At 43.5% G+C, this 26771-nt stretch overlaps 4 protein-coding genes across 9 annotated transcripts; 2 read left to right on the top strand and 2 right to left on the bottom strand.

The window, feature by feature from the left end:
• The first annotated feature begins 2 nt into the window (after positions 1–2).
• LOC148317726 (tubby-related protein 3) lies at positions 3–4056 on the top strand. 2 transcript variants are annotated; one of them, XM_088285023.1, is made up of 13 exons: positions 5–227; positions 404–585; positions 1073–1229; positions 1323–1502; positions 1572–1700; positions 1761–1895; positions 1969–2126; positions 2581–2742; positions 2852–2964; positions 3025–3139; positions 3208–3306; positions 3381–3552; positions 3710–4056. In XM_088285023.1, the coding sequence occupies exons 2-13, from the start codon at positions 544–546 to the stop codon at positions 3841–3843; spliced, it is 1596 nt and encodes a 531-aa protein (XP_088141149.1). In that variant the 5' UTR covers positions 5–227; positions 404–543; the 3' UTR covers positions 3844–4056. The 2 variants fall into 2 exon arrangements, with proteins under 2 accessions (XP_088141148.1, XP_088141149.1); XM_088285022.1 differs by having other exon boundaries at positions 3–227; positions 1572–1895.
• Positions 4057–4199: 143 nt separating this feature from the next.
• LOC148317727 (interleukin-21 receptor) lies at positions 4200–10015 on the top strand. Of its 3 annotated transcripts, XM_088285026.1 has the most exons (9): positions 4200–5052; positions 5345–5465; positions 5543–5724; positions 5801–5955; positions 6029–6197; positions 6447–6552; positions 6623–6701; positions 6829–6871; positions 7392–7523. In XM_088285026.1, the coding sequence occupies exons 1-8, from the start codon at positions 4998–5000 to the stop codon at positions 6835–6837; spliced, it is 876 nt and encodes a 291-aa protein (XP_088141152.1). In that variant the 5' UTR covers positions 4200–4997; the 3' UTR covers positions 6838–6871; positions 7392–7523. The 3 variants fall into 3 exon arrangements, with proteins under 3 accessions (XP_088141152.1, XP_088141150.1, XP_088141151.1); XM_088285024.1 differs by lacking the exon at positions 6829–6871 and having other exon boundaries at positions 7392–10015; XM_088285025.1 differs by having other exon boundaries at positions 6829–7541.
• ube2ib (ubiquitin-conjugating enzyme E2Ib) lies at positions 8603–12939 on the bottom strand. Of its 2 annotated transcripts, XM_088285029.1 has the most exons (8): positions 12732–12939; positions 11879–11965; positions 11332–11410; positions 10928–11011; positions 10648–10720; positions 10241–10350; positions 9745–9824; positions 8603–9394 (listed from the first exon to the last, which is right to left on the bottom strand). In XM_088285029.1, the coding sequence occupies exons 3-8, from the start codon at positions 11395–11397 to the stop codon at positions 9331–9333; spliced, it is 477 nt and encodes a 158-aa protein (XP_088141155.1). In that variant the 5' UTR covers positions 11398–11410; positions 11879–11965; positions 12732–12939; the 3' UTR covers positions 8603–9330. The 2 variants fall into 2 exon arrangements, with proteins under 2 accessions (XP_088141155.1, XP_088141154.1); XM_088285028.1 differs by lacking the exon at positions 11879–11965 and having other exon boundaries at positions 12732–12918.
• A 3485-nt stretch (positions 12940–16424) lies between these two features.
• On the bottom strand, positions 16425–26709 carry kctd5b (potassium channel tetramerization domain containing 5b). Of its 2 annotated transcripts, XM_088284822.1 has the most exons (7): positions 26288–26709; positions 20431–20539; positions 20119–20210; positions 19724–19819; positions 19423–19527; positions 17610–17735; positions 16425–16897 (listed from the first exon to the last, which is right to left on the bottom strand). In XM_088284822.1, the coding sequence occupies exons 1-7, from the start codon at positions 26507–26509 to the stop codon at positions 16868–16870; spliced, it is 780 nt and encodes a 259-aa protein (XP_088140948.1). In that variant the 5' UTR covers positions 26510–26709; the 3' UTR covers positions 16425–16867. The 2 variants fall into 2 exon arrangements, with proteins under 2 accessions (XP_088140948.1, XP_088140949.1); XM_088284823.1 differs by lacking the exon at positions 19423–19527 and having other exon boundaries at positions 26288–26705.
• Between the last annotated feature and the right edge of the window lie 62 nt (positions 26710–26771).

Below are 26771 nucleotides of genomic sequence, written 5' to 3' on the forward strand. Positions count from 1 at the left end.
GCTGCTGACGAATCCTAAACATCGGTCATTGCAGTCGCGTGTCTGTAACCATGGCAACGATACCCCACTTGCACCAAATCCATTAAGTGGAGAGGTGTGTTTGTGCGTCTCGCTTTGATGATTCGGGAACCAGTTTTAGCCACTTCATGAGATGCTGCCTGATTTGAAAACGGCAATCTGCGTCTCACCGCGATGCTTTTCGTCATTTTGGAGCAATTTGCGGAGAGGTAAAAAAACAAAAAAAACAACAACAAAGCGACAATTTACTCTGTGTTTTAACAATTTTCAAGGCTTGGGCCTTCCTGCGTTTGTTCGTTTGTTCCTTGTCCACGCTGGCTGAGGCTCAGTTCTGTTTAAGAACATTATCCCCGCTTAATCCACTTTGCCTTCTGCTCTCGCACAGGTGAGCAGACAGTCACATGGAGCCGGGGGCCGCCGTCGCACGCCCGCTGACGCTTTTAATTGCTTTAAGTGCTTTCTTGCCACCCCACTTTTGCACTTTTGGTTCAGTTTTTAAGCATCTTGCTGCCGTCGCTCTTCGATATGGAGGATGTGGATATACGACAGCAGAAACTGGACAATCAGGTAAAAAAAAAAAAAAAAATGCCGAGCGTAAAAGAGAAGCCTTGCTATAATATTTCACTGTAGTTTCTTTTGAAATTTTCAAACATTTAATATCGTACGTTATGTTCCGAGCTTACTTTTTAGCATCCTTGACTCAGCATGTCAGAATCAGCTGCTATTAAACTCAAGGCGACACGAGAGGCACAAAGCAATCGTGTTTAGTGAGTCACAAAGTTGGCAAAATGCTTCATTTTGATTTTTTTTTTCACTAATAGGTTCATTATCTTGGTTTGATGCACTAAAAGAGAACATGCTGATAAGCTAATATTTGTGTCAATTCACCTCTGACGCTAGAAGATGTTAAGTTAAATGACAAAAAATGCTGAGCGTTGCTTAAAAAACAAAATGTTACTTTTTAATTCAACACAGAATCACTGCAAAAATCGGCGAATATTCGGTATAAATGCGAATCAAGTAGGAGATAACAGAAGGCCTAATTATGTCCCAGCGATCCATTTTGATGAAGAAGCAACAAAAGAAACGGGCCGACTGTCAAATGGTGGTCGCCAATCGGGACGCCCGCCAGAAGAACCGCAGACAAAAAGGCCGCTCGGACGAGACGCCGCTGCTGATCAGCCAGTCCCTCAGCAACATCTCCCTGAGCGGTTGGTCTCCAAAACATCACGTGTTGCCTTCACAAGCTTTTAAAAAAATAAATAAATAAATAAATAAAAAATCTATCCAATTCCCCCGTGAAGACCAAGTGGAGCACGCACATGACAACCCGATGGACATCATCACGCTGGCGGAAGGCGACGAGATGTTAGGCGACTTGCCCACGCCCAACAAGATCAACTTGGACACGGAGCAAGAAGACGACGAAGAAGAGGATGACGACGCGAACGGCAACAAGCCCGGGAAGAAAAAAAAAGCCAAACGTAAGAAAAAGTTTGCGCTCACAACGAGCATGTTCCCGTCACCGTGCTGATCGGCGACATCTTTTCCAGCCGTGGGCGACAGTGACCGAGACGAGAAAGACAAAGAGAAACAGGAGAGAAAAACGAAAAGGGAGGAGAAAGACAAAAGCGTCGACGATGGACAGAAGACGAACCGAAAGGCCAAACAAGAGCGCAAAAGTAAGCGCGACCTTTGCCCATTTACGTTTTTGCAGATTCACGTTTTTTATTTTTGCGCAGAGAAGCACTTGCACGACCCGGAGCGGACGAGTCCAAAGAAGAACGGACGCGATGAAAGCGGCGACGATGAGGAAGAAGGCGAGAGCCCGACGCCGTCCCGCGACTCTCCTCGGAGGAAAAAACATCTGGACACGTGTACGTGTCAACGTGTGAGCGCCGTCCAACGGGATTGTTTGGTATGATACCGCGAGCATTTTTTTCCCCACAGCCAGGTGCCAAATAAGCAACGACAGCAAGGACGAGGACGTTCAGACGGAAGGGAAAGAAAGGAAGAAGAAGCGAGGAGAGAAAAACACGCCCAGTTTAGCGTCTCTCAACTCCAACTACAAGGAGAGCTCGTCTTCAGGAGGCGAATCCGCCGACGGAGTGAGTCGGCACAAATGGAGCTGCCATTTCTGGCGCTTTGGATCAGAGTGATTTTTTATTTTTATTTTTTTTAGGGCTGTCAAAATTAAAGCATTAACACAAGATGAATTTTTTTTTTTCTGTTAACTCAGTTTTATTTTCTGGTGCTTGGTGGGCAGCTTTGAGAAAATCTACTCCATTTAGCTCGTATTCAAGGATCAAAGAAAGCTATTAGAACAGTTTTTGATTTAAAATACACTTCACGTTTGGTGAGTCCAAGATATTTTTCAAGTAAATATACCAAAAAAATCGAAGAAAAAAAAAAAAAATTAATCGCAAATAATTATCGAATTTCTTACGATTAATTAGTTTAAAAAAAATTCATCGCTTGACAACACTATTTATTTTTAATTATTTTGGAGGAAGCCCCGAGTACTCCACAATTCGTCCGGCTGACTTGATTTTGTCACCGCAGACGGCTTCTCCCATATCGTTGGAGGACCTGGAGGCGTTCGCCTTGCGTCCCGCCCCCAGAGACGTGACCATCCAGTGTCGGGTCACCAGGGACAGGAGAGGCATGGAGAAGGGCATGTACCCGACGTACTACCTTCACATGGAGAAAGACGACGGAAAGAGGGTCGGTTCTCCTCTTCGGCTAAATTCAAAGGACTTCTGCCAGCACCTCTGTTGGGGCAGGATGCGTTTTGACTCTCGTCGGTTTCTTTGTCCCCTCCGTCACCATTAAGGTCTTTCTAATGGCCGGCCGCAAAAGGAAAAGGAGCAAAACGTCCAACTATCTCATCTCAACAGACCCGACCAACCTGTCCCGAGACACCAGCTGCTACATCGGAAAGCTAAGGTGGATTTGGAGGAGCCGAAAACCGGTTGGACACACTTGATGTCGTGATTGATGTTTCAGGTCCAACGTTCTGGGGACAAAGTTCGTCGTCTACGACGGAGGAGAAAACCCAGAGAAGAAGCCTTTTATTAAAGAGTGCGAATCTGCGCGACAAGAGCTGGCGGCCATTTGTTACGTGAGTCGACCTCGTTATTAATTCAACGTCGGCCGTCAGTCCACTAACGTTCGCAATTTATATTCCAGGAGACCAACATTCTTGGGTTCCGGGGTCCCCGCAAAATGACAGTGATCATTCCGGGAATGCTGGAGAACGACGACAGGGTGTCCATTCAGCCGAAAAATGTCGGTTCACAATCCGGGCACGGGTATGATGTAACAACGGAAAAGCTTAACGAGAACGCCGGTGACATTTTCAGGAAGAGGAAACCCTGCTGGCGCGCCACGCCGACAACAAGACGGACAAGCTGGTCACCCTGGTCAACAAATGTCCCAGCTGGAACGAGCAGACGCAGTCGTACGTGCTCAACTTCCACGGCCGCGTCACGCAAGCCTCCGTTAAAAACTTCCAGATCATCCACCCGGAAAACGGTGAATTCCCAATTGCGCCGAGAATTGCGCTAACGCTTTTACATTGCGTCCCGTAACGAAGAATCGGGAGTTTAGCTTAAATGCTAACACGCTAAAGTCGCCGATTAGCTAAACGGCAAAACTCGCGGGCATCTTACATGAGCGATCTGTCTTCCAGGCGACTACATCGTGATGCAGTTCGGCCGCGTTTCCGAGGACGTCTTCTCGATGGATTACAGCTTCCCCATGTGTGCCCTTCAGGCCTTCGCCATCACGCTCTCGTCTTTCGACGGCAAACTCGCCTGCGAGTAATCCTCAAGTGCTTGGCTAGATCTTGGATCTGTACTTAAAAAAAAAGCAAAAAAAAAAAAAAGAGGAGAGCCTACCTAGGATATTTTTATTGCCATGTATCCTTGGAGACGCAAATAGCGACGCTAACGCAAAAAAGGATGCATTTATTGTCATCAACGGCATCATAAAATAACGAACATTGATATAATTAAAGCTCTTGGATGTTTTCTTTTATCGTGAGTTCACACTCGGCAATCCATATGTGACACTGATCACAAAAGTTTGCACACCCTGCGCTGCATTCAAGTGTGTAGGTGTACCTAATATTGTGGCCAGCAACTTTAGGTGCTATTTTTTTTATTTATTTATTTATTTTTATGGAAGGGTTTCAGTGTACCGATCGTTGTTTGTTTGTTTTACTTTTTATTTTTATTTTTTTTGTGTGTACGTGTTGAGAAGCTGAGAAATCGACTTGGGGTGTTCCGCGTGAACTTTAAGGTGATCTTATCGGCAATTAGGAAACGTATTTATCTAAGTAGCGCAAAGAAAAACACGGCATCACATTGAAGACGTCGCCGGGCTTATCGCGATTGCTCTTGCGCAACAATCGACACGTTCGCACCGCAGCTCATTTGCACCGCTTCAGACAGGAAGCCGAAATTTATGACACAATTGTTTCATTTTTTTTTTCCCTCAATAGTACGTCCATATGAAAGTGTTTCAAACAATGTGCGTGAGATGTCAACCGGAATTCTGTTCCTGTCGGGCCACTCACGTTTTACACGCGGCTGTTTGTCACGAGGACGACTTTGGGTCTTTTACTCAATCGGCTTCATCGTTTTGGGTTGCGCAACTTCATGCGGTTCAAAACGCGATGAGATTGGAGGTGCTCGTTCAAGATGCCCTGGAAAACGCACACTAGATTGAAATGTTCTTGTTTCAAAAATGTATTGCCTGATGTGAGTCATACCTCACGCACACAAAAAAAAAAATAAATAAATGCCACGATTTTATTTGCAAATAAATGTGCAGCGGTGCGATGAAATCTTGTCGCGCACTCGCCTGTCCTTGTCAGAGATAAGCGCGACCGAAACGTCCCTCCTCCGCTCGTCCTTCAAATAGCGCTCGACGGCAAAACCAGCCCGAGAGCGCCGCTGCGAGAGCCCAAAGAAGGGATGGAGAAGCTGCGAGCGATGCTGCTTTTACTTCACACGGGACTTGCCGCTACAGGTGAGGTCTTTAGAGAAACTTTTTTTTTCATTTGATTCTTTAAACGACTGACAAGAGAAGTTCCAAATTACAAATCCAAATATTTTGTGCGTTCATTTGTGAATTTTTTTTTTTAACTTCCACTTTGCATCTTTTTCATTGATGAAAGATGATTTCAGATCATTTCAATGTATTTTTTTTTTTTTTTTTTAGTTAAGCACAAGAATTGAACCAGAACTTGGGACTTTTACCCGCCTAATTTTACAGAAGTGTTGTCACTTCGACTTACGTACGTCGTTTGTGTGATTCGTAGACGTGAGCGAAAGTTTCCAGTGCGACAATGACTTCACGCTCACCATCGGTTGCTCCCTCAACCTCACGAGGGCCGCCCACGACACCCCCCACTGGCTGACCTTTGCCAAAAAATACACAAGGTAAGCATTGGCCCCGCCCCTCCTTGATTTGCGACGACCAACGCCGATTAAAGGCGCCGATATTCATTTCCCTGCAGAGAGAGATATAATTGCAGTTTGTCAAACGCCAGCGGAGGCCGCCACGCGTGCTTCGTCGCCATGAAGGAGTCGTGCTCTTTTGTGGATTTTGACATTTATGAGATCTCGCTGTGCGGAAATGCAAGAGATGGACTGCAGCGGTGCCAGCTGCTGGACGGCAGATACAAGCCAAAGGAACATAGTAGGGAGTCAACGTTTGATTTTTTTTTTTTTTTTTTTTACAAAAAACACAACCAATGAATGCTCCGTTTTCCCAGTTAAACCGAACGCACCGTGCTGCCTCGCAGTCGGCCACAACTCCAGTCGGCACCATTTCACCTGGAACAACACCTACGAGAAATGTAAATACACCACCCTGACGCACAACCTCGAGTATCAGCTCTGCTTCGACAATCACCGGCACGACGACGGCGTAAGGAGGCCATTTTGAAGCAGGTCACGATCGGTGACAAATCGAGCTCATCGAGAGCTTCCTTCTCCCGCAGATACGATTCCACTACACCGACGGTACGGACTATTCGCTGGATGACGGCGCCCTCGAGGCGGACGCCGACTACAGTATTAAAGTGAGGTCCAAGCCCAGTGCGACTCACTTTGTGGGCCAATGGAGTGACTGGTCGCAAGAGGTCCACTGGAGGACCGTCTCAGCCAACGGTAAGGTTGAAGGTCAAGCGTTTCGGAAACATGCGCAAGACAAATCAACATGAAAATTCATTGACGGCCACTCAAAAGTTTTGCAATGACTTCAAAATGGCTAATAGAATAAATCGGTTGGAGCCTGGAAGCGATTGCGGGCAACACAGTTTGCAGCTCTGCTTACCCATTGGCTTTGACATGAATTTCCATAAACAGGATTGAGAAAATAGCAATAAGATCCTTTTCCAATTTTGTTGCTCTTCTTAGATTCCCCAGTTGAGGGCTTCCTTTCCAAACACGGCAAAACGGTCTTCCTGGCTTCAGGAGTGACGACCACGTTCGTCTTGATTCTCTGCTGCGCTTTGCTAAAAAAGTAAGCCACTCCTTCCATTAGCGCAAATTGCATACGTGCCAAAATGCACAAATGATTTGCACACTTCCAGGTGGCGGCAAGGTGACTTTGTTCCCACTCCGGCGCCATACTTCCAGAGCCTATACACCAATTGTCACGGGGATTTCAAGGTCAGTCGGTCCAGAAATGCAACAATGTCGCAGTCGTGTGATTGGGACGGAATCAAATCCATTTGTCAGCCATCTGTTAGATTTTCCTGAAAACATTTTGCTTTTACGCCCAACCACCAAACTACAGAAGTGCTGATGGTTCTTCCTCAACTGGAATTGGACGAGACAAGGTGGAGGGATTTATGAACAGTTCCGAAAAGCAATCAGTGTTGGCGCACATCTTTCAGGCTTCTGCTAGAAAGCAACAACAACAAAAATGCCAGAAGTATGATTTTCGCCAGCTGAAACCGGACGGGGCCAATTATGAACAGTTCCAAAAAAAAGAATTCTCTGTTGGCACAAAACCTTCAGGCTTCTGTTAGAAAGCAACAAAAAAACCAGGGGCCCGATTTTCGTCATCCGAAACGGACGAGACAAGGGTGGGGCGAATTACGAACAGTTCGCCAAAGCAGTCAGTGTCGGCAGAAAACCTTCAACTTTCTGCTAAAAAAAAAAAAGAAAAAAGCATCAAAAGTGCCAGGTGGCGTGCTTTTCTGGACAAGGGGGGCTCGGGAGGGAATTATGAACAGTTCAAAATGCCAGTCAGGTTTCTGCTAGGAAGCAAAAATATCATCCTTCAGCTTTTTTTTTTTAATCTCCACTCAATAACTTCCTACCAGATTGTGAGAACTTTTGTCAATGTGATGACAGAGCTGGGTGGACGCGCAAGCGAACATCATCATCACGCTCCAGCCGGACGACACGCTCCGAGTCGACGGCCATGCGGAGGAGACTCCGACGCACGCTGATGAGATGGTGTATGAAAACGCCATAAGGCATCCTGCACATTTCGCGGCGGATGAGCGGAAGGCGGCAAGCGGCTCCGACAACGTGGCGCTCATCCCGGGAGAACGTCTACGTTACTGCCCGGAATACTGCACACTGAGCGACGTGCGCACTGCCGTCGCGGGAAAAGTTACAAGCGTTGACGTGAAGCACACTGCAAAGTCAAAGTATGAGAATGAGAATGACGCCTTCCAGGAATGAATTATAAATTGAGGCCGTTGGAATGTCAGTTCAATTCGAGGACATCCGTGCAAAAATAATACAATTTTAAAATGATGACATTTTAACACATTTTTAAGTCGGATTTTATCTTTGAAGTATTTTTAGGCAAGAAAAAAAAGCATCTTTATTAGTTAGCGCATCTAGTGTGAGCTTCACATAATTCAAAGGGCATTTAAAAGAAAAGTCACGAAATAAAAGCATCTCAGTAAAAATGACTAACGAGAGCAGGATTTTGGAGAACAGAATTTTAAAAATGCTTTGAAAGGCAATCATGGATTTGACTGAACAATCAATTCTCAGTCAAGCAGGAACGTCATTACGGTTTTATAGCATAATTCAAACTGACCGTTACACTTTACTGCAGGTCTCAATTTCCTAAAAAGTACTAATAGTCAAACACCCCTTAAAAAAAAACTAAAAGAAACTGATCTTTCATTTTTAATTCCATTAAATGTTTTCCCGTAAACCGTACACAGCTTGTTTGGCATTTTGTTCCTTTTCTGACCGCAATGTGAAATGAACCACAAAACATAAAAACTAAGATACCATACCATGATTATATATGCATAACTGTCACAATTCAATATTTGTTTAGAACATGACAAAATGCAAATAAAAATACATCTTACCATAAATTACGACTATCGGATGTACCGATCGCCATGGATGTTTTTTTTTTTGACCAGCCAATCAAAGGACTGGGACAAACTTGCCATCTGATCGACTGATATTTCAGAGCGGGCAAATCAAATTGGAACGCAACAAAAGCATTGCAAAATGATTATCATTTCATGGAACAAATTTAAGTTGTGAAACAAGTTGGACAACGCCACACTGTGCGACAAAGCCGAGAAACCTTTTTGTATAAAGTTTTATTTACGCCAACACATACATGAACAAAGCACTGTTTAACCTTAAAGTCTGATACAATGGTATGCCTACCTGCCTCGGTCATTGTAGCCTTTTTATTCGTCCAAAAATCAAAACACTCGGAATTAACAAAAAGACAGCCAAGGCAGCAGATTCTATCATATGTTACAGCATGCTGAATACAAAAACCCAGGAAAGAATTAGACAGAACCATCTAGAGACACTAGTGAAATACGACAGTATAAAAGTGCCATTCATTATACAGCAGATGAAATACTGACAATGAAATAAGCAGACATTTACATTAAATGTGTGGAAAAGAAGAGAAAAAGAGAGAGGGAGGAAAAAAAAAAAGACAACTTTTTTCCTCAAATATGGATGACTGCCAGCTTGCATGGACTCGATGAAACTGGACTGGAGTCGCGTCCCTCGCACCACATAAGACAAAAGTTTAAATGACCAGGGTGCAGCAGCACCGATCCCCTCTCAGCGTTACGCCCCGACCGGCGATTAAGAATAAAACAACGGAGCAAAAAAAAAACAAAAGAGGTCAAAAAAGGGAGGCGGGGGTTGGTTGTGGGTGTGGATGGCACAGAATGTGGAGAGATTAAATAGAAGTCTTTAAGCAAGTCCCGATGTGAGGGGGGCACATTCATTGTGACTGAGCGGGGAGGTGATTCCTTCTGCCACAGCAAGACACCCGTCCTTGCCCTTACGAGGGAGAGAACTTTTTGGCTTGTGATCGGACTCTCTTTTCGTAATCTACTCTGTTTTGGCTGCAAAAGAGAGAAGAAGCATCAGGATGCCGAAATGCCATTTTCTTGCAGAACAAAAAGCGTGGGTACTCGAGCAACAGAGACTCTCCACGCTTTGCTTTATAGTCATAGACAATCATGGTGTATTTTTCTGCTTCAATTAATTAATGACAATAAAACGGTATAGTGCATGTACGTGAACCCTGTACATTCAGTTTTCCAGTTCCTTACACATCGGGAGTCGCCAACTCTAATTATTTTTTCATCATTCTCTCCAACGTGCGTGTAGAAAGTAACCGAACTCGAACATCTTACGCAGTGACATTTGACTTTGTACCATTCGACAGACCAAAAGAGAACGTCGGTCTTACCAGTAGATTGTGTAAGCCTCGGCTTGGGCTGGATCCTGGATGTTAGGCTCGTTTAGGAGTTCCTGAATACCTAATAGGATCTGTGGAAGAAATGACACCCATTGAGACAAACTGGAAACTCATTTTTCAACTTGTGTATTCATGAGGCGCTCCAGAACTAACTATCACCGAATAGGGATCACCTAAAAAAAGTCCTTTAAGGTTGCAGCTGTTGAATTGATGACACTCGTCAGCAGCAAATTTGAATCAAACGGCTTTATGCATTTTTTTTTTACACTGATTCAAAAAAAATAAATAAAAAAACCTTCACTTTTTTTGGGTGATAATTTCATTTTTTCTTTCTAACGTTGACCTATAAACGCTTGTGCAATATGCTTTGACGTTTCCCCAAAATTGAAAAATTGCTAAATATATATATATTTTTTAAATATATTTTTGTCATGTTATTTGATTGATCGTCTCCGCCCTATTGGATGAAATTTTATGAATTGCAAACCTGCTTTATTGTAATGGCCGGTCTCCAGTCCTTGTCCTCCTCTAGGATTGAAAGGCATACTGTGCCTGATGGATAAACATTTGGATGAAAGAGAGGAGGCTCAAATTTACCTAAACAGACAAACAGGACAACAACATTAGCATGACATCACAATGTGATGCAACAGCAAAAGAACAAGCCTGTAGCATCCGCACACGGTAGACTGGAAATACAGATATCGGAACCATTCGAATGAAGTTACTGGAAACCACTAACAAATCGGAGTCATTGTAAAATCTGAGGAACACGTTGTAATCTACATTAGAAAGACATCAACAATTGACCTTGCATTACAGATGAGTGCTTCCAAGGCATTTCGACCACCTACTTTCAAAGTAAACAGATGAGGAAAGGAGAGGGCAACTCACATTTTGGAGGTGATGAAGGATAGTCATCCTTGAACAACATCCGCAGTTTGAAAAGGCCGCCTTCCCACGGAGTCTGGTGACACGCAATTAAGTGATCAGCTTCGCAAATACGTCACGGCCAAGCACGGCTAACGCGTCCACGTTTCATTTGGAAGTTAACGCAACGGTTGTAGAAAGAACACGGTATTCACATCTTTCACGGGAAACAATCATAACCTCCTTAAAATTGCAACTCGTTTCAACTGAAGTCCGTATAATTAAAATGACAATGGAACATTACCCCCTTTTTGCCAGGGATAGCACACTCCCAGTTCATGAGGTTCATGGTTCCATCTGGGTTTTTTGTTGGGACAGCAACAAATCCCTACAGAGACACAAGAAAATGTAACTTAAGCATGTAATTTTTAAACCTGAGTACATTGAGTTACGTGCAGTTCAGTTGTATTAAACTTTTCAGTACTAATATAGTTATAACTGCTGTAGCTTAGTGTATGCCCATATGGGCCTATGATGCAACAATATTTTAATATTGGTCATAATGATGGTGCTCTGAGGGCTCAGTAGTTTTTTGGTAGGCGTTACATGGAGTAAAATTTTTAGAACCACTGAACTGGCAATTATATATTCTTTTTGGTGGGGGTCATATTTCACAAACTTTTTTGACATTTGTGAGAGTTCACTTACAAAAGGATGATCCTTCCGCCACGCTTTGCGCTCCTGGGCAAGCCGGCTCAATGCAATGCCAGACATGATTTGTGGACTCCTGTAATGAAGAGGAAGACTTTATATTCAAACTAGCCATTAGATCAGGTGTGTCAAACTCATTCTTGTTACGTGCCATATTGTAGTCCTAGTTACACTTGGAACAAAAATTGCAAGTTATAATCATAACAATTTGCAAATTTTGAATTGAATGATGTGGCAGGTCGGACAAGACTACAACAAAAATGAACACGCACAGCTTCCTGCATAGTTACTTTTCTAAGCCATAATGGATAAAATATAATAAATATCCACTTTGATCAAACGACTTGAGCTCTGGCAGTCAATTGTGACTTAATTAGCCCCTGCACACACACTTCAATCACCTGGTTGCAATTACAGATGGACTATAGGCCAATAATTCTTAACCACCGTTCCTGTCACCCACGAATAACCAAGTGCACCGTGGGAAATTGTACAATTATACCGATGAAACTATTCACTTGTAATAACCGGCATGCTTGTTCACCTTTCTATGCGGGCGGTGTATAGTGACAGCTCCAGCAATAGGATGCCCTTTCAGATTGCTTTAGTTGCTCCAAAAAAAAAACGTTAACTGTGAAGATAAAGGGTTGCATTTCTAGCAAACGTTTTAAGAACTAACGCGGGCGAGCAAACTCGTTCAAAACACGAGCAACGCAAGTAGCGACCGTGCCACTTGGCTATTCGATTGCTTCATCCGTGTGCTGCACTCATTACTTTGCGAAGTGGCATGAAAATTGAATGTTAAGCTTGAAAGCGACAGTTAGGACCGTTTTGTCTCGTGAGCTAGGTGGCTAACAGAGTTAGCCCCCCACCTTGGTTAGCATGTACATAATTTCCAAGCTTTAAACTCGTAGGAGAGTTTTTTACCCACTCATATTCTATACGGACCAAATTTAATATTGCTCTTTGTTGTGTTAAGTTGTCGTTTTGGTGTCATAAAGTGCTGGAGCCAAGTGATTAGCCAGCTAGCGGGTTAGCGCGCCAAGCTAACTCATGTGCGCCAGAACCAACAGGCGCAGTTAGCGACTGTCACGGCCTGATGCAGCACAAAAAATGGCGCAAATGCACTTGATTCGAACACATTCCGCCAGCGGGGAGCGGAACCACGAAATAAATCGCAGCCCTTCGACACTTCCCGTGGGAGCTATTCGATATTCCGTTAACAGAAAACAAGTGAGAACGTTTAGGATTAAGACAAAGAACATCAGCGCGGGGCGCACATTACATTAGTGCCATTATCAAACTAGGCCATTATCAAAATGGCGCAAAAGGAAGCGGGTAAAAGAGCTTTTTAGGCGACAAAACTCTCGCATTCCGTCGTGGAGGTGCGCTCCTACCTTTCAATATGGTTGCTTTGGCTCGGGCGACAAAACTGTGGGAATAAAACGTGTTCAAACCGCGTTAAACCTGATAAAGTTTCCCTCCTGAAGAAAAAAAAACACCCGCTCCGACTCAAGCCAGACTCAAAGACGGTCGAGCAAAATTTAAACGTCGCTTACTTCCGCCTTCGCTTAAACGGGAATATTTTTTGATGTTTTAGTTTGAAAGTCATTTTAAATATCGGCGATTCTACCATTAACACGGTTTTAATCTTATATTTTGTTTCATTAGAGTTGAGTGGTTTCTGCTGATGAACCATGCAGTTATCAGTCGTTCGTTATCATCTTTAACAGGTCCGAATTGCCTCACATGGGCTCTCGACTACAAAAACCGGGGATCTACATTGGGAAATATACGCGGGGATTTTGTTGAATAAAATGTTTTTTACCGTGATAAATTAATCCACTTTTCATCAACGAGTAGGTTCGCTTGCAGATTTCTCTCTCGTCTTGTTTTAGCATCTTTGGTTAAAGGGTGGGCGGATTTTACGCCTGATACATTAAATGAATCTATGTACATTTTTACAAGAGAGAAAACATTACCACACCTTACATCATACTGTTGTAATACAGTTTTATTATATATTTTAAAAATATACATAAATGATCTCGTTTTGTGTATATCTAAACTGGCAATATTTACGGCAGCTATGTTACAGGCGCAGCAGTTTAAAGGAAAGGACAGAAGAGGTCGCTATTTATCATAAAACAATTCTATTGAATTTAGTGTTCACAACAAGCAGCAGTGAACCAGATAGTTAACAATTCTCTAAAAAACTGTATTGCCTCTTTGAGAGTCACAGTGTAAGTTTATAGTCAAACTAAACATAAAACAACAATTAAACGTTGTTGATTTAAAACATCGCCTTAAGAAGGCCCCTGCTAGCTTAATGCTAAAACATAATGCAAAACGCCATTGACTGGCTAACGATAGCATCAAAAGCTGATTAGCCTTCAAGCAACTGATATTTGAACACAGAAAACAGTTGAACGGCACGCTTGAGAGTACTGGCGTAGCTAATCTTCATACCCGTGCTCACAGTCATGCACTATTTATCATATGCACAAAAAACTACAATGATCGCAGCTGATCGAAACTCAATAGTGGTGACTCACTCAGTTGGGTGTGTGACTATTATATCGCCCCCTGGTGGCCAAGCTGCAAAACGAATTGAAACGGCCTACAAACCTGTTAAAATTCTTGACATTCCATTTAATTAGGTTTGACCGCCACAGTATATGAAACTACTCTAAATTAAATAAAAACACACAGACATATGAATGACAACTTTTTTTTAATTGAATTTACCTTGCGCAAGACCATAATAGATTTATCCCCTTAACCTTATTCATGGTTTATACACATTGCATAAGATCATATAGAAGTGATGTACTTAGTGATATGAGAACATTAATCATCGATGTAGCTGTCAGATCGAAGAGGGAAAAATTCACAAAGCATTCTTTTACAAACATGAAACGTTATCTGGATTCATGCATCGCGGTGGTCTGTGGCTTATGACTTTAAACGCAAAAACAAGCAGGGCACTTAAGAGTAGTAGGCTACAGCTCTGATAAAATTTTCCGTCCAACAAAAATATTACACATGCCACATGATCAACTGCACATGACCGTGGAGGTCCGCAAGCAAAATCATGAGGCGTCCAAAGGCCTCGTCAGAACATCGCCAATGAGGTTACAGAACCACAAACAAGAAAACAAAATTTAAAAAAAAATCTCATTGCAAAAGGTACGTTCTAAACCCATAGAGGTAAGTTCTATCATTGCCAACAGGAGGGCGGAAATCAAGATTGTCTGCAACGCTCGAGTGGGCGGATGGCAGGGATGGTGCCACACTGGCCTTTAGGGGGCGCTATAGTCCCGTCAGGAACTGGTGTAGCTCCAGTTAAGCTCCTCCAGCATTTTGTTATATACTCGAAAATATATTCATAAACCATTATTTTTAGCCACGGGATAGAAAATAATCCCGGAGACGTGCCTGGCGGAGTGAGTGTCGCAACATCAGTCAGCATGTCTGTCGTGGAGTGCTTATTACCACACACCATTTACCGGTACATGCATTCGGGCACAGGTGACAAACGTCGGTCGTCTCGGGCCGCTCTCATGCATGTTTTAGATGCTTCCCTCCTCCAACACAACGGATTCCAATGCCTGATAAGGATCCGGATTATTTGGAAGAGGCAGACATAAAAAACATGCAGTATGGTAGCCCTCAAGGACCGGGGTTGGACACTAGTGGATTAGGGAATGCAACACAGAATATACTTCAAAATACTAGAGCAAATGTAAACATGGCCTAGCACTTGCAGAACATCCAGTCTACTCCGCTTGACTCTTTTTGCTAATCTATTTTTTTTTTATACTTTAAAAGCCCTTGTGTGAGGGGAAATGTGTATCTATATCAAAAAACATGCATCCATACTTAGAAAACGGTTTTAGTCAAGTGTATGCGTGAATACATGGAAGTGTTGTTAACGAGTCCGTATGTACAAAGTGTGCCGGCAATAAGAAAAAAAGTTTGCTCTTCCCTGACACTAAAGATCAATGTGTGCAATACACGTAAGACATTGCATTTTGGTCATTAGGGGAAGGGGGGAAACAAGGCAACACCAAATGATTAATTGTGAGTGAAATATTTCAACCTATCAAAACTGCACATCAAACCCCCAAAATAACCGATTAAAAAAAAAAAGAAAAAACGTGTTCGAAAATGCAGTATTTACAATAACATTACAGGCTGTTAATGTGCACAGTGTTGTTTTTTTTCCCCACTGTAGTGCATGTAATGCTGTGTATTAGCTACACATTTCAAAAATGTCTACAAGAATCTATCGCACGGCAGGAGAAAAAAAAATGTAACAGTCAACTTCAAAGCCAAATATGGCTTTGTTATTGTTAATAAAACATGTAGAGGCATGTTCTCAGTGAAAAGACACCTTGTTCAATCTCACTCAGAAATCTCTTCAATCCTGTACAAACTATGCAAAACAGAGGCTAATAGTTTTTTGTTGTTGTTGTTGAAAAAGATCCAGTATAACAACTTCCATTTGAAGTCGTGGTTTTCTATACAGTGTACAAAACGTGCATTTTTTTTTCAGTTAAATATCAATATTGTTTTTTTTTTAAATTATTTACACCAAAACTAAATTCTCTGGATTTGAACAGAGATTTTGTTCACTGTCCTAACAAAACTAACAAAACGTTCCAGTCCGCAATCCTCCTATGCCCCGAAATACTTGTTCTACCCCCAAAATTGATAAAAAAAAGGAGATGCGCCCTCAAACAAAAACAATAGAATCAATAAGTCAGTCTGGCAAATCAAATCAAAATAAAATAAAACCCTGACACTGGACGATATTGACTGTAAAACAAACTACAGCGTGTAAAGCTGTTCACTTCCAATGTATAAACTTGATGCCTCCAATTCAATTGTTTAAAACAGAGCTGGGGTTTTTTTGTCTACTTAAGTGCAGAGAAAAGGTTGAACTATTATTACCACATGCATCTGCAGAGTCAAGAGGCTTTGTTGGAAGACAGTGCATGGCGCTACAGAATGATACAGTAGGTACCATGACCACAAAGCTCAGTGAAGCTGCTTAAAAAAAAAAAACACAATTACAAGTGGTTGACTTTTTCCTAAATAAACGCAAATTCCCTTCTTGCCATCTCCAAACAATGTGACGCTTTTAAATGACAAAGAGCGCCTGGATCCCGTGCCAGATCAAGTTGGAGGATATAATTAAGTCAATAGATAGATAGATGACCCTGAGAGAATCGCCGGCCGATATGATGACGGCCATGTTTTTTTTTTTTCAATTCGTTAAAAAAAAAAAAAATAGGAATTGTTGAAACGAGACCTGCCCCAAGTTCATAAGTTCCAGTTCAAATGTACAGGCACCAATTGTCAGTAAGCAGTCATATTTACATCAAAAACAAAAATGGAGGGAAACAGAAAATAAAAGGACAACAAACCCCAACCCCCCCCACTTGAATCTCCTCTTGTGCCAAATAGTTTTCCACGAGGATGATATGTTTGCATCATAACACCTGGAGCTCCTAATACTCAGTCGTCCTCACATACGGGAACCCCTTTCCTGAAGAATCTGTCACAACAAAACCAAACAAAAAAAAATTATTTAGGCGACGTACAATCACGACTTTTTCATTTACAGTCGACTAGCAGGCATGAAATTAGTTAGCTTGATGGAGAGTTGAAGCGTCAACTAAGGAAGGATCCTGGACAATTTGAAAACTGACACACTCGAGTCATCCGGTGGATTTGATATTTTTTTAATTGAGCGATACAGTTAAAAAAAATAAAATAAATAAAAAGCTTATGAAAGCGCGTCAGAAACCTCTCGGGACGGGAGGAGCACGTCAGCGAGGAGCCAAGGGAATAACGGGGGAACGACTAGGCGGGAAAGGGACGGGGGACGGGGAGGACTAACGCCAAGTTGAGCGCTCACCGATGAGTCGTAAGTGCTCAACCCTAATCAGAATCATGCATTTCATAATCCGTGTCTTCCTCGTCGCTCTGAGCAACATGCAGCATGCGGACGGCACAGAACACAAGAGAGACACCGTTTTAGAAACAATGGAATTGGATGGGAGGGCGGACATGTGTGGAGAGGAGGGAAAAGGTATGGGGCGGAATAACAAAAAAAGGGCAAAACATATCATGCAAGTGAACTCCCTCCCCCCAAAAAATAAAAAAAGCACAAACAGATGTTATCCTTTGTCGGCTCACATTCAAACCACAAGTCCGAGTATTCTACGTGGTGCAAAGGACAGAACCTCAAATAATTGTTCTCGTACCTTTGCCTTCTCGCTGGGCTCACTGTTTGTCCCGTAGGATTGATTGTGTAGCTCCTTGGAGACAACACACAGGAACTCAGCTTGGTCTTCGTTGCCGTAGTTGTAAGAAGAGCCGATGCTGACCAGCTGGAGACACAACGGCAGACATGAGCAATTTAAAAAAAGAAAGAAAGAAATACAACACAGGTTCATCCGTTGGGAATGTTTGCGAGTTTCCCAAGAGGAACGGAATCACTTCACCTTCTCTTCTCTCCAACTTTACAAATTGGGTACACTGCTACCTTTACTCGCTAACAGAGGTGTAACGATTTATCGATAACTAATTGATCTAAATTATTTACAGGTAGAAATGAAAGCCAAGAGTTTACGCCCCCCCAAAAAAACCTCCAGAAGAAACTGAATCACCTCCAGAAGGTGAGACACCAAATATGGTTCTGCTTATATTCACCGAAGAGGGGGTGGGGTGGGGGGGTCTCGACCACATGAAGTAAACATGCCACTTCACAAGTCATTGGGGAACGTGAACGGGTCAGCATGAGGTTGTGGTGAAAAATGCAAAAGTGTAAAAACCGGGATGGGAGGAATATCTTTTAGCAACCTAGATAGGCAAGGCTGAAACTAACAGAAAATAAAAAGAATCAAACACAGCAGCATATTTGAACTCCTGCAGATTGCACGGGGCCTGCAAAAAAAAAAAAAAAAAAAAAAAGATCGCTCAAGATCACAAATTTCATCTTTGCTCTAACTAAAAGAACAAAGGAGACACAGCGACATGGCGAGCACTAGATGAACAAACTTGAAAAGAAAAAAGAGCAAAAGCAGGTCCAGAAAGACGTCTGCCCTCAGTTTGACGGCATAGTTGTAAACATTTTGTCCCTCGTGTGCATGTTCAAACAGGCAGTCATTAGACACTGCTGCGCGAGTCATGTTGCGAGTCTCAGCAGAAGAGAAAAAAAAAAAATTCACCTAGACACACGTGAAATTGAAAACCTCAACGGCCACATTTTGTTCTTCAGATTCTCCCGTCAAGCTTGAAAACAATAAACCACCAACAGATCTGGTCATTTTGTTTGTGCAAGCACGACAGAAGTAGTGCCAGCAAGAGGAGCTGAACGAGCTCGTCCACCAATCTGAAATTTGAAATGTTTACCACGAAACAGAACTGCCATCAGCATGTCTACAAGATAACATTCACATCTTGGCTAAATGAATATAGCCTTTCACCGATGTGACACCCACGTCACTCACCAGGTGAGGCTCAGCCTTTTAAAAGTAACAAACTAGACAGTTTTAAGCAGACTTTGTCATTCAAAACTTAACTCAACAGTTTTTTAGAGGACTAACAACTCTACAAAACAGTTATAATTTAAACTACACTAAGATGACCTGTAGGTAAATGAAGAAAAATCCCCCTGAAACTAAAACCTTGATGGCCCACTTGTGTTCCCAGGATTTCTTTTTCTCTGACCATGTGAGCAGATTCGAGATTTTAGCTCTGGATGGAAACCAAGTGTAGCTAAATGTGCACCCTGCTAAAAACGGAACGCTTGGACTAGCTACTGTATCATAAGAAAGGGAAAGCTAAAAAAAAATGTGAGTGTGCTGTAACAAAAAAAAAAAAAAAGAAAACTTTCAAAAGAAAACAGGTGCCAGGTGTTCTTAAACGGATGATTTGAAGAAGCAATATGAAGAGGATCAACTCAAAGACGGAACTAACGTCCAAGCATGTCGACACTGGCCAACAGGGGGCGTGTAAGGGCAACATCGGGACCATGCAGTGACCAGCCCGTGGACAGAAACATGTGGGACACACCTCTCCACTGTTGTTTGGCAAGGCAGACTCCTCTCCCTTCACCTCCCTTGACACAATGAGCAGAAACTCTGACTGCTGGGCCCGCCCGTAACCTATACTGACAAGCTGCAACGACCAATCAGAGCACAGAAGGGATGCCCGGATCACGTATGCGCACATTCAGAGAGAAGGCATTTGCCTGTTTGGTTTGGTGTCCAATTCTGACATTGCGCTTTGGACGATGTGAGCATAGCGGGGTGGGTGAAGCACATGAAAGCAGGACGGCCGATGTCACCCCGCCCATCGCGGGAAGACACGTTACCTGTTCGAACTTCCAGCCGTCCGACATGGTTGACACCATCTGTGTCAGTTCCTCTTCCTGGCACTGAAGCACCCGGTACACATGCTTCACTGGCACCTAACGACGACAAAATGTTTTAACAAAATGCGACATTTGATTCAAAACACATAACACGCGTTGGGAACTAGCGGCTGCAAACTTGCAGACCGACAACTATGGCCACTTTAGAGCGCCTTGTTGTCGGCTGTCAGTGCGTGCATTCTACTAGACCAAAACAAACTAAAATTGACCAAAAAAAAATATTGAGGTTAATGGAAAAAAAAAAAATAATAACTCGACAAGACATTTTTATCTTTCACTTTTCAGACTTCTAGTTGATGCAAACGCAAAACATTTGCAAGTCAGAGGTGAGATACCTGCGATGTCTTGCAGTCCCGTTCCCTGATTTTGTCCTTGATGAGCTTGATTAATGATGTGATGTTGTAAAATTCGGCTTCTTCCAGGACACCTGAAATAGCATTTTTTTTAACAAATCTGTCTTTCAAAACAAACATTTATTGCAGTTGTTCTTCTGTGGCAAGCATGTAGCTTTACTTTGACTTATTTAAGCATGTAAAAAAAAAAAAAAAAAGATAACAGGCATTACTGACTAAGCCATCAATAATAAATGAAAATGTTCAGAGCTCATAGGTGGCAAGCAGGCCACACGCTGTCAAATATGTCGTTACCTTCCTCTGCCAAGTCCCTGTTGAGCACCAGTTTGCCATGTCTCAAGTAGTTGAGCACCGGCCCAAAGTAAGTTGGGTCTCTGTCAATGAGATAGGCACCAGTTTCATCCTGAAAACCAGAACAGGAACATCAGCGACGCAGTCATCACAAGCCTGCAGTATTGCCCCAACTTTGAATGCGGTCATTTCATAAGAATCATCAAGTGACTAAAAAACAATCACGATTCGCTGAGGTCAGCTGGCGCGTTCCTAATCTCTCGAGTGGACGCGGCGCGTTGCAATATCACTCGACTATTCCCACAGGCCTTGGATTCGACCCTGATAGCTCCACAACCGCTGGGTATTCCCCTATTTCTGCAAGTACTGTGATTAGGCCGGCTTTGTCTCACGAGGGAATGGGAGGGGCAGGAGGGGGGGGGGGGTGTTCAAACAATTAGAGCGGAAAAGGATTGGGAAGATCAGGCTGAATGCGCCAAGGGAGACGGGAGAAAGCACCTTGGTTTACCAGCGACAATTAGCCCAGTGGCCTGTCCTGACACACAACTTCGATCAGCGTAGACCCAAAAATGTGAAAAAATTTCTTCTTTCATTTTTCATGAGCTCAACTCAAAGGCTTAAAACGTTTTATGTCTACACAAAAGGCGAATCTCTTTCCCAAATTGGTTAAAATTTGTTTGACTGAGCACTTGTCATTTGTCGATTAAATCCATGCTGGTGCTAATATAGTAAAACTTACAACCCAGCGCCGTCGGGTTGCTAAGGTCCCCACCGCCACCCAAAAATAAAAACTTAAATCACGCAAGCACGTGTGGAGCCTGGTTCCGAGAGCTGTGTTAATTCCATCCGTCCAATTATATGAAAATGTCCCAGTACATGTTCTTTTCTAATGAATATCTGCACCCTGATGGCAGCTTGACCTCCTTTCCAAAGTCAAAAATATCCCACTCAAGCCCAACAGACTTCTATTTTTGCTCCCTGCCAACTTTGGCCATTTGGGATCTATGGTCGCTTAAGTTGGACCGGACCCACAAGTGCAGTCGCTGTGTACGACTCGGGACGCAACTGTGACCCCCCCCCCAAAAAAAAAAAACCCTGCACAGTCACGAGTCACGGATGGTGTCCACTGTCCAGGTTGGACAAGCCGACAGTCTTGGGTTTGGTTGCAGAGTGTGATGCAAACATGGCCAAACCCTTCGAGGTCTGCGTCGGCATTCAAAAAAAAAAAAAAAAAGGTTGTTTGTGGGGGCTCGCATGTGGACCCGTGCACACAACAGTTGTTGTTTTTAATTAAAAACGAGAGGCTGGCTCACCGGGGGCCCCGCCTGGGGAGCGCAGGGCAACAAATGCGGCGCAATGGGCGAAGCGAGGCGAGTGATAATAGTGCGAGCGCAAGCGCAGAACCAGACAACGGTTCCCGATTTGTACTTGCAAATGTGAATTGTGAAGCGGTGAAGTTGCATTCAGCATCAGCATGTCTTATTGTATGCTGCTGCAGTTGTGCTGGCCTGGGTTAAAAAAACTGGAAAAAAAAGAGTCTACAAACTATATTCAAAATAACATCTCCATTGGCTCTTGCGTACACCGATTAAAAAATATTGAGCCTAACCAATCACTTAAACCAAAAATGTCAGATTATATGAAAACGTGTCAAAACCCAACAAGGAGAATTAGGTCAGTTTCGTGTTGGTCGGCCATGTTACATGCTTGATTTTTTTTTGGTTTGGACGGCAACCCACACGTGTGGAGCACAAGGGCCATCGGGAGACAACCCTCCATTCAGCCGAACATGTCGTCGCGTCACGTTGCGCAAACAATTAACACGATCAAAAGGCAGCCTTTTACACGCTGCCGCCTAGGGAACATCATCGCTCGCTGCAGGAAGAAAGCAGAAGCGGCATTTGAAGACGTTGCAGTGGAGCGCCGAGTCACGTGACTGCAGCTACTTAGCCAAGTGGAAGTCGGAGCGGAGGAGCGGAGGAGCCAGAATCCCCCCGGAGTCGGAGCGGTAATGGCATAGTCAAACAGGCCTTCATCTTTTAAATAATACACGTGTGGCACGGAGGCAGGTTTATAGGAAACGCTCTCCCAAGTTCTGCGCGGGTCAACCGTCACGTATGCCAGTTCTTTCTTGGCGATTGTCCAGTTGAGACATTATGTGCGGCAACGTGCGGACGAACAACAACAAAAAAGTTTATGAAGCAACGAGAGAGGCGCCGTTACAATCCGGTTAAATATTCCCGTGGCTCCCCGCAATGTGCTCAGTCACGACGTACAACCGGAATTCGGCATTAGACGCGGCCGCAATTCTCATTCACGTAGAAGAGCTCGGCCGCCAAAAGAGAACGTGAAAAAGAAGCACGAATCTTTTGTGATGGCATGCCTGAAAAATTCATGGCACTCTCATGAGCGACAACGCTTGCTTGGGTCGTCTGAAAGGAGTCGGGACAAAAAAAAATGATCTGTGACGCACGCGCACCTTTGAGCCTCACTCAGCTTGTTTTCGGAAAGGTTCCTTTCTGGTTGGGTTCTCGTCACCAAGAAACGAGGACAATAACATCGGCCAGATGTGACAGCGAGTCATTTGAAGACGCTTGGAATTAAAAGAGCAAAGAAATGACTGACTTATTAATAAAAGCGCGCCGACGGTTATGACCTGGCACGTGGCACCGCTTTCTCCCTTCGCCTAACCCCACGTGCAAAACACACTCCAGTCAACAACATGAATAATGCAGCTTTAAGAGTACCGCGAAAGCGCGTCAGCATGCATGACTGCGAAACGGACCGCTCGTCTCCTTAGCCGAAACACAAACACAATGCTGCATTTAGTTGAGACGTGCAAAAAGTAGATCCCATCTGTCAGGCGGCTGCACTTTTTTGTCGCATACACAGCACAGCGCTTTGCAAAAATACTCGCTGGCTGCAACTATAACGTCAAAATAAAAATTTCTTGTAAGTTTTACCCAGCACAAAGAAGAGCTTTAAAAGCTATCAAACATCACAAGTCCATAAAGTGGGACTTTGAAATTGTGGAAAGACAGAAAAAAATAATTTGCAACCGAGAAACATGGATGGGTATTTACAACCCTTTTATATTTGAGCCGCAGAAAATAAAAAAATACATAAGCGCTCGAATCCTCAGGTGGCTGGAAAACGATTTGTTACAGCTCCATCTATTGTGAAATGTGCCATAAAAATAAATTCGTATTTATTGAGCCTTTTCCAAATCAGGACAACGAGGCACTCTAACGCATGCATTATCAGAAAGGGTTAACGTTAGCCATTAAGTGGCTGGCTAGAAAAATAAAAACTCCCCAATCATAAAAACGGAGCAACCGCTCTCCATGTTTAATATCACGTTTAGAATTGAAGAAAAGGCCATAAGAGCATCCGCTCGTAACCTCTCGCGTGTGCCGAGCACTCTCCTAAATCAAGCAGCACTCACGAGAGCGGCTCGGTAATGGCTCCAGGTTCCTCTGTCACGCACTTTAGACACCACAGGATTGACGGGAGCCGAAGCTCATTGAAGGATAAACGGACCGAAAAGCAAGCCGATTAAAATATTGGCATTAAAATGCGAGATGAGCCGTTGGCCGCAAACTAGGTCAGATTACAAAAGCAGATGAAAACAAACCATCAGAGGGGTGTGAAACGAGCAGCAAAGTATTAAAAAAAAAAAAAGAAAAAAAAAAGTGTGTCACGCAGTGTATGCGGACACTAATTCATTGTGTTTGCCGGTTGCTCGGCGGGCTTGAAAGCGCACAGGCGGCTTGTTGTGCAAAGCGGCGGATGCACAAACATACAGCCGCCTCCCGCTTGTGCAGCATGTGGAGGCCATTCAGGGAGAGAGCAATGACTTCATCCCCGACAGCACCTCACCCCACTTGGCAACGGCTTCTTACTCATGCTGGGCGCCTTGCCACCGGCACCCTGGCTGCTTGCTGCAGGGCCAGTGGGGCAGCCCCTCAAAGCGGGGCGGGCTGACGTACGGACCCGCCGCACGACACACAAGGCTGCTCTGTTCTTTCATCCAGCCCACCAAACATTACAAGACCTGTAAAAATTGTTGCATGGAGTCATTTTCCGACCGAATATTGGTTGAATTCAAGGACTAAAAAACGAAACATGAACCAAAGACGATGACTTATCGTGTGTAACTTTGCCAGACCAAAGTCCGGTAGATTAATACTAACAAAGAATAAATAAGACCATAGACTGGCAAGAATACTTAGCATTAAGGTTGCAGCGATAATCCTTTAAGCATCAAATATTTGACCAAAAGCGAGAGCAACACAGACAATAAAACAACACTCACAGGCATATATTCTTGATCCTGCGGGAAAAATGACTTACTCTAGCTTATTGAGCAGTCGTGATCGCCTACTTTATGTACCATTTCTTATTAAATGACCCAAACATTTTTTTATTGTTTTATGGGGAGCTGAAACTGATTAATAACATCTATGATCATTTTAATGAGGAAAGCTTGGAGACAAAACCAGTGTTAAAATTATAAATGGGCACGTCAGAGAATGCGCGTTATTAAATCATTGTTTAAAGAATCATGATTGAACTTATTTTGAATAACATTAAAATGTGACCTCATCTTTAGATGACCTGGTCCGTCTGTTTGAAATTACAATAAAAACAAAATGAAAAAATAAGCCAATCTATGCCATATACTGTGCTCAGATATACACCACAAAGAAGAGAAATACCAATTTTCTCAAGGGATTAAGTGCCAAACGCGTCGTTGGAAAAGTCAGTTAAAAGCCCGTGTGTATTTGTGTGCGACCATCTGTGTCAAACCATTTCCAGGAGTGGTGTCACAAAAGATAGACTTTAAATCCAAACTACAAACATTTTCCGATTTGAACGGGGTTTTCCAGATTTCTCACATGTATTCATGCACTACTTGAAGGATTCTTCCAGGATCGCAGTCACAAAGGCCACCTTGATGACATCCACGCCTTTGAAACGGATTCCCTTGATGCCCCCCCGTTTATTTATTTGTTGTTGTTTTTTTTGTTTTTTTAATCACACAGAGCCAGGCCGATTGAGAAAGGGTCTTGCCCCAGCACAGCTTTGTTCTTGGTCAGGAACTGTCAGATGCTCAGTCCACAACTCACCCATCTTTTCAAATGCTGAATTAACAAAAACATGCCAATAGCTCGTCAGGTACACACTGAAGGAGAAACCAAGTCATTTTGAAATATATCTTTAGTGACACCAGTCCTGGAACATTTCTGACACACTTTGTAAGTTGAAAGGCGAAATTTATACAAAGGAGTTCGAATAAACGTTGAGTTAAAAAAGACGACACATTTACGACAAACTATATGATTGCGAGCATAATTGTGGTAAGAATCTCACTAATATTTAAAGCAACCAATTTGCTCTCTGGGTTGATAAAATGTTCCGGTGAACTCGAAGAGTGTAACGCAATGCAACGATCGGCCTCGCTCGACCGGACAAAGTTTGCAGTTCGATATTATCACAATTCACAAAAGCAACAAAAAGACTGCTCAAACGCCACAAGTTTGGCTTTATCTAAAAATGACACCAAGAGCATACATGTAATTGACTTATAATTTTCTCTCAATAGCCAAAAAAGACATGTGGTGACTGTTGGAATCTAGCCTTGGAGCTAATGCTAGCTAGCTTGGAGAAAAAACGGTTACGCTACGCTCGTTATTTGAAGTAAAAAGCATACCATCAATTTAAATAATGAGATTGGCTATGTCAACAACAAACGAGTGTTAAACAAAGCGGTTGTTAATTAACGGGTTTTGTTTTCATCGAAAAGTAAAAACCCTCACAGCCAAGTGCGGAGCCAAGCGCTAACTAGCTTAGCATTTACCTTGTCGGAATCGAGCTCCGGGTCCGCTTGGCTGAGCCTGTAAAGAAACGATTTGGGATCTCGGCACAACGTCTGTCTCGTTGTTAAAAAATAAGTCCCGCCGACGTTTAGCCGAATCCACTTGGAAGAGCCCGCGCCGGGCGGGGGGCTTCTCTCCGCCGAAGAATGACTCAAACACCGGCGGTGAACGGAGCCGCTGCTTTCCGAGATGTTCTCCGCCATCCCTCGCCTTCGCCTTCCACTCGCGTCTTCTCCGCCGCCCTCGCCTTCGCCTCGGCTGTTTTGCTCAGAGGCTGACGGGAAATCTCACGAGCTGCTTGCAGCCGCTTGGCTTGCTCGACTCACGCGAAGTCCCGGCCACTCCCACTAATAATAACCCAACTCGCGTCTCACTCAGTGACTCCACCCGCACTCACACTCAACACACTTTGCGCGTATGCATGACTGATTCCACGCGAGATGCTCCACTGGACACGTAAGAGTT

This window comes from Idiotropiscis lumnitzeri, chromosome 20 (assembly GCF_059441095.1).
Source record: "Idiotropiscis lumnitzeri isolate Australia: NSW breed Sydney's pygmy pipehorse chromosome 20, RoL_Ilum_1.0, whole genome shotgun sequence".
Classification (NCBI taxonomy): Eukaryota; Metazoa; Chordata; class Actinopteri; order Syngnathiformes; family Syngnathidae; genus Idiotropiscis; species Idiotropiscis lumnitzeri.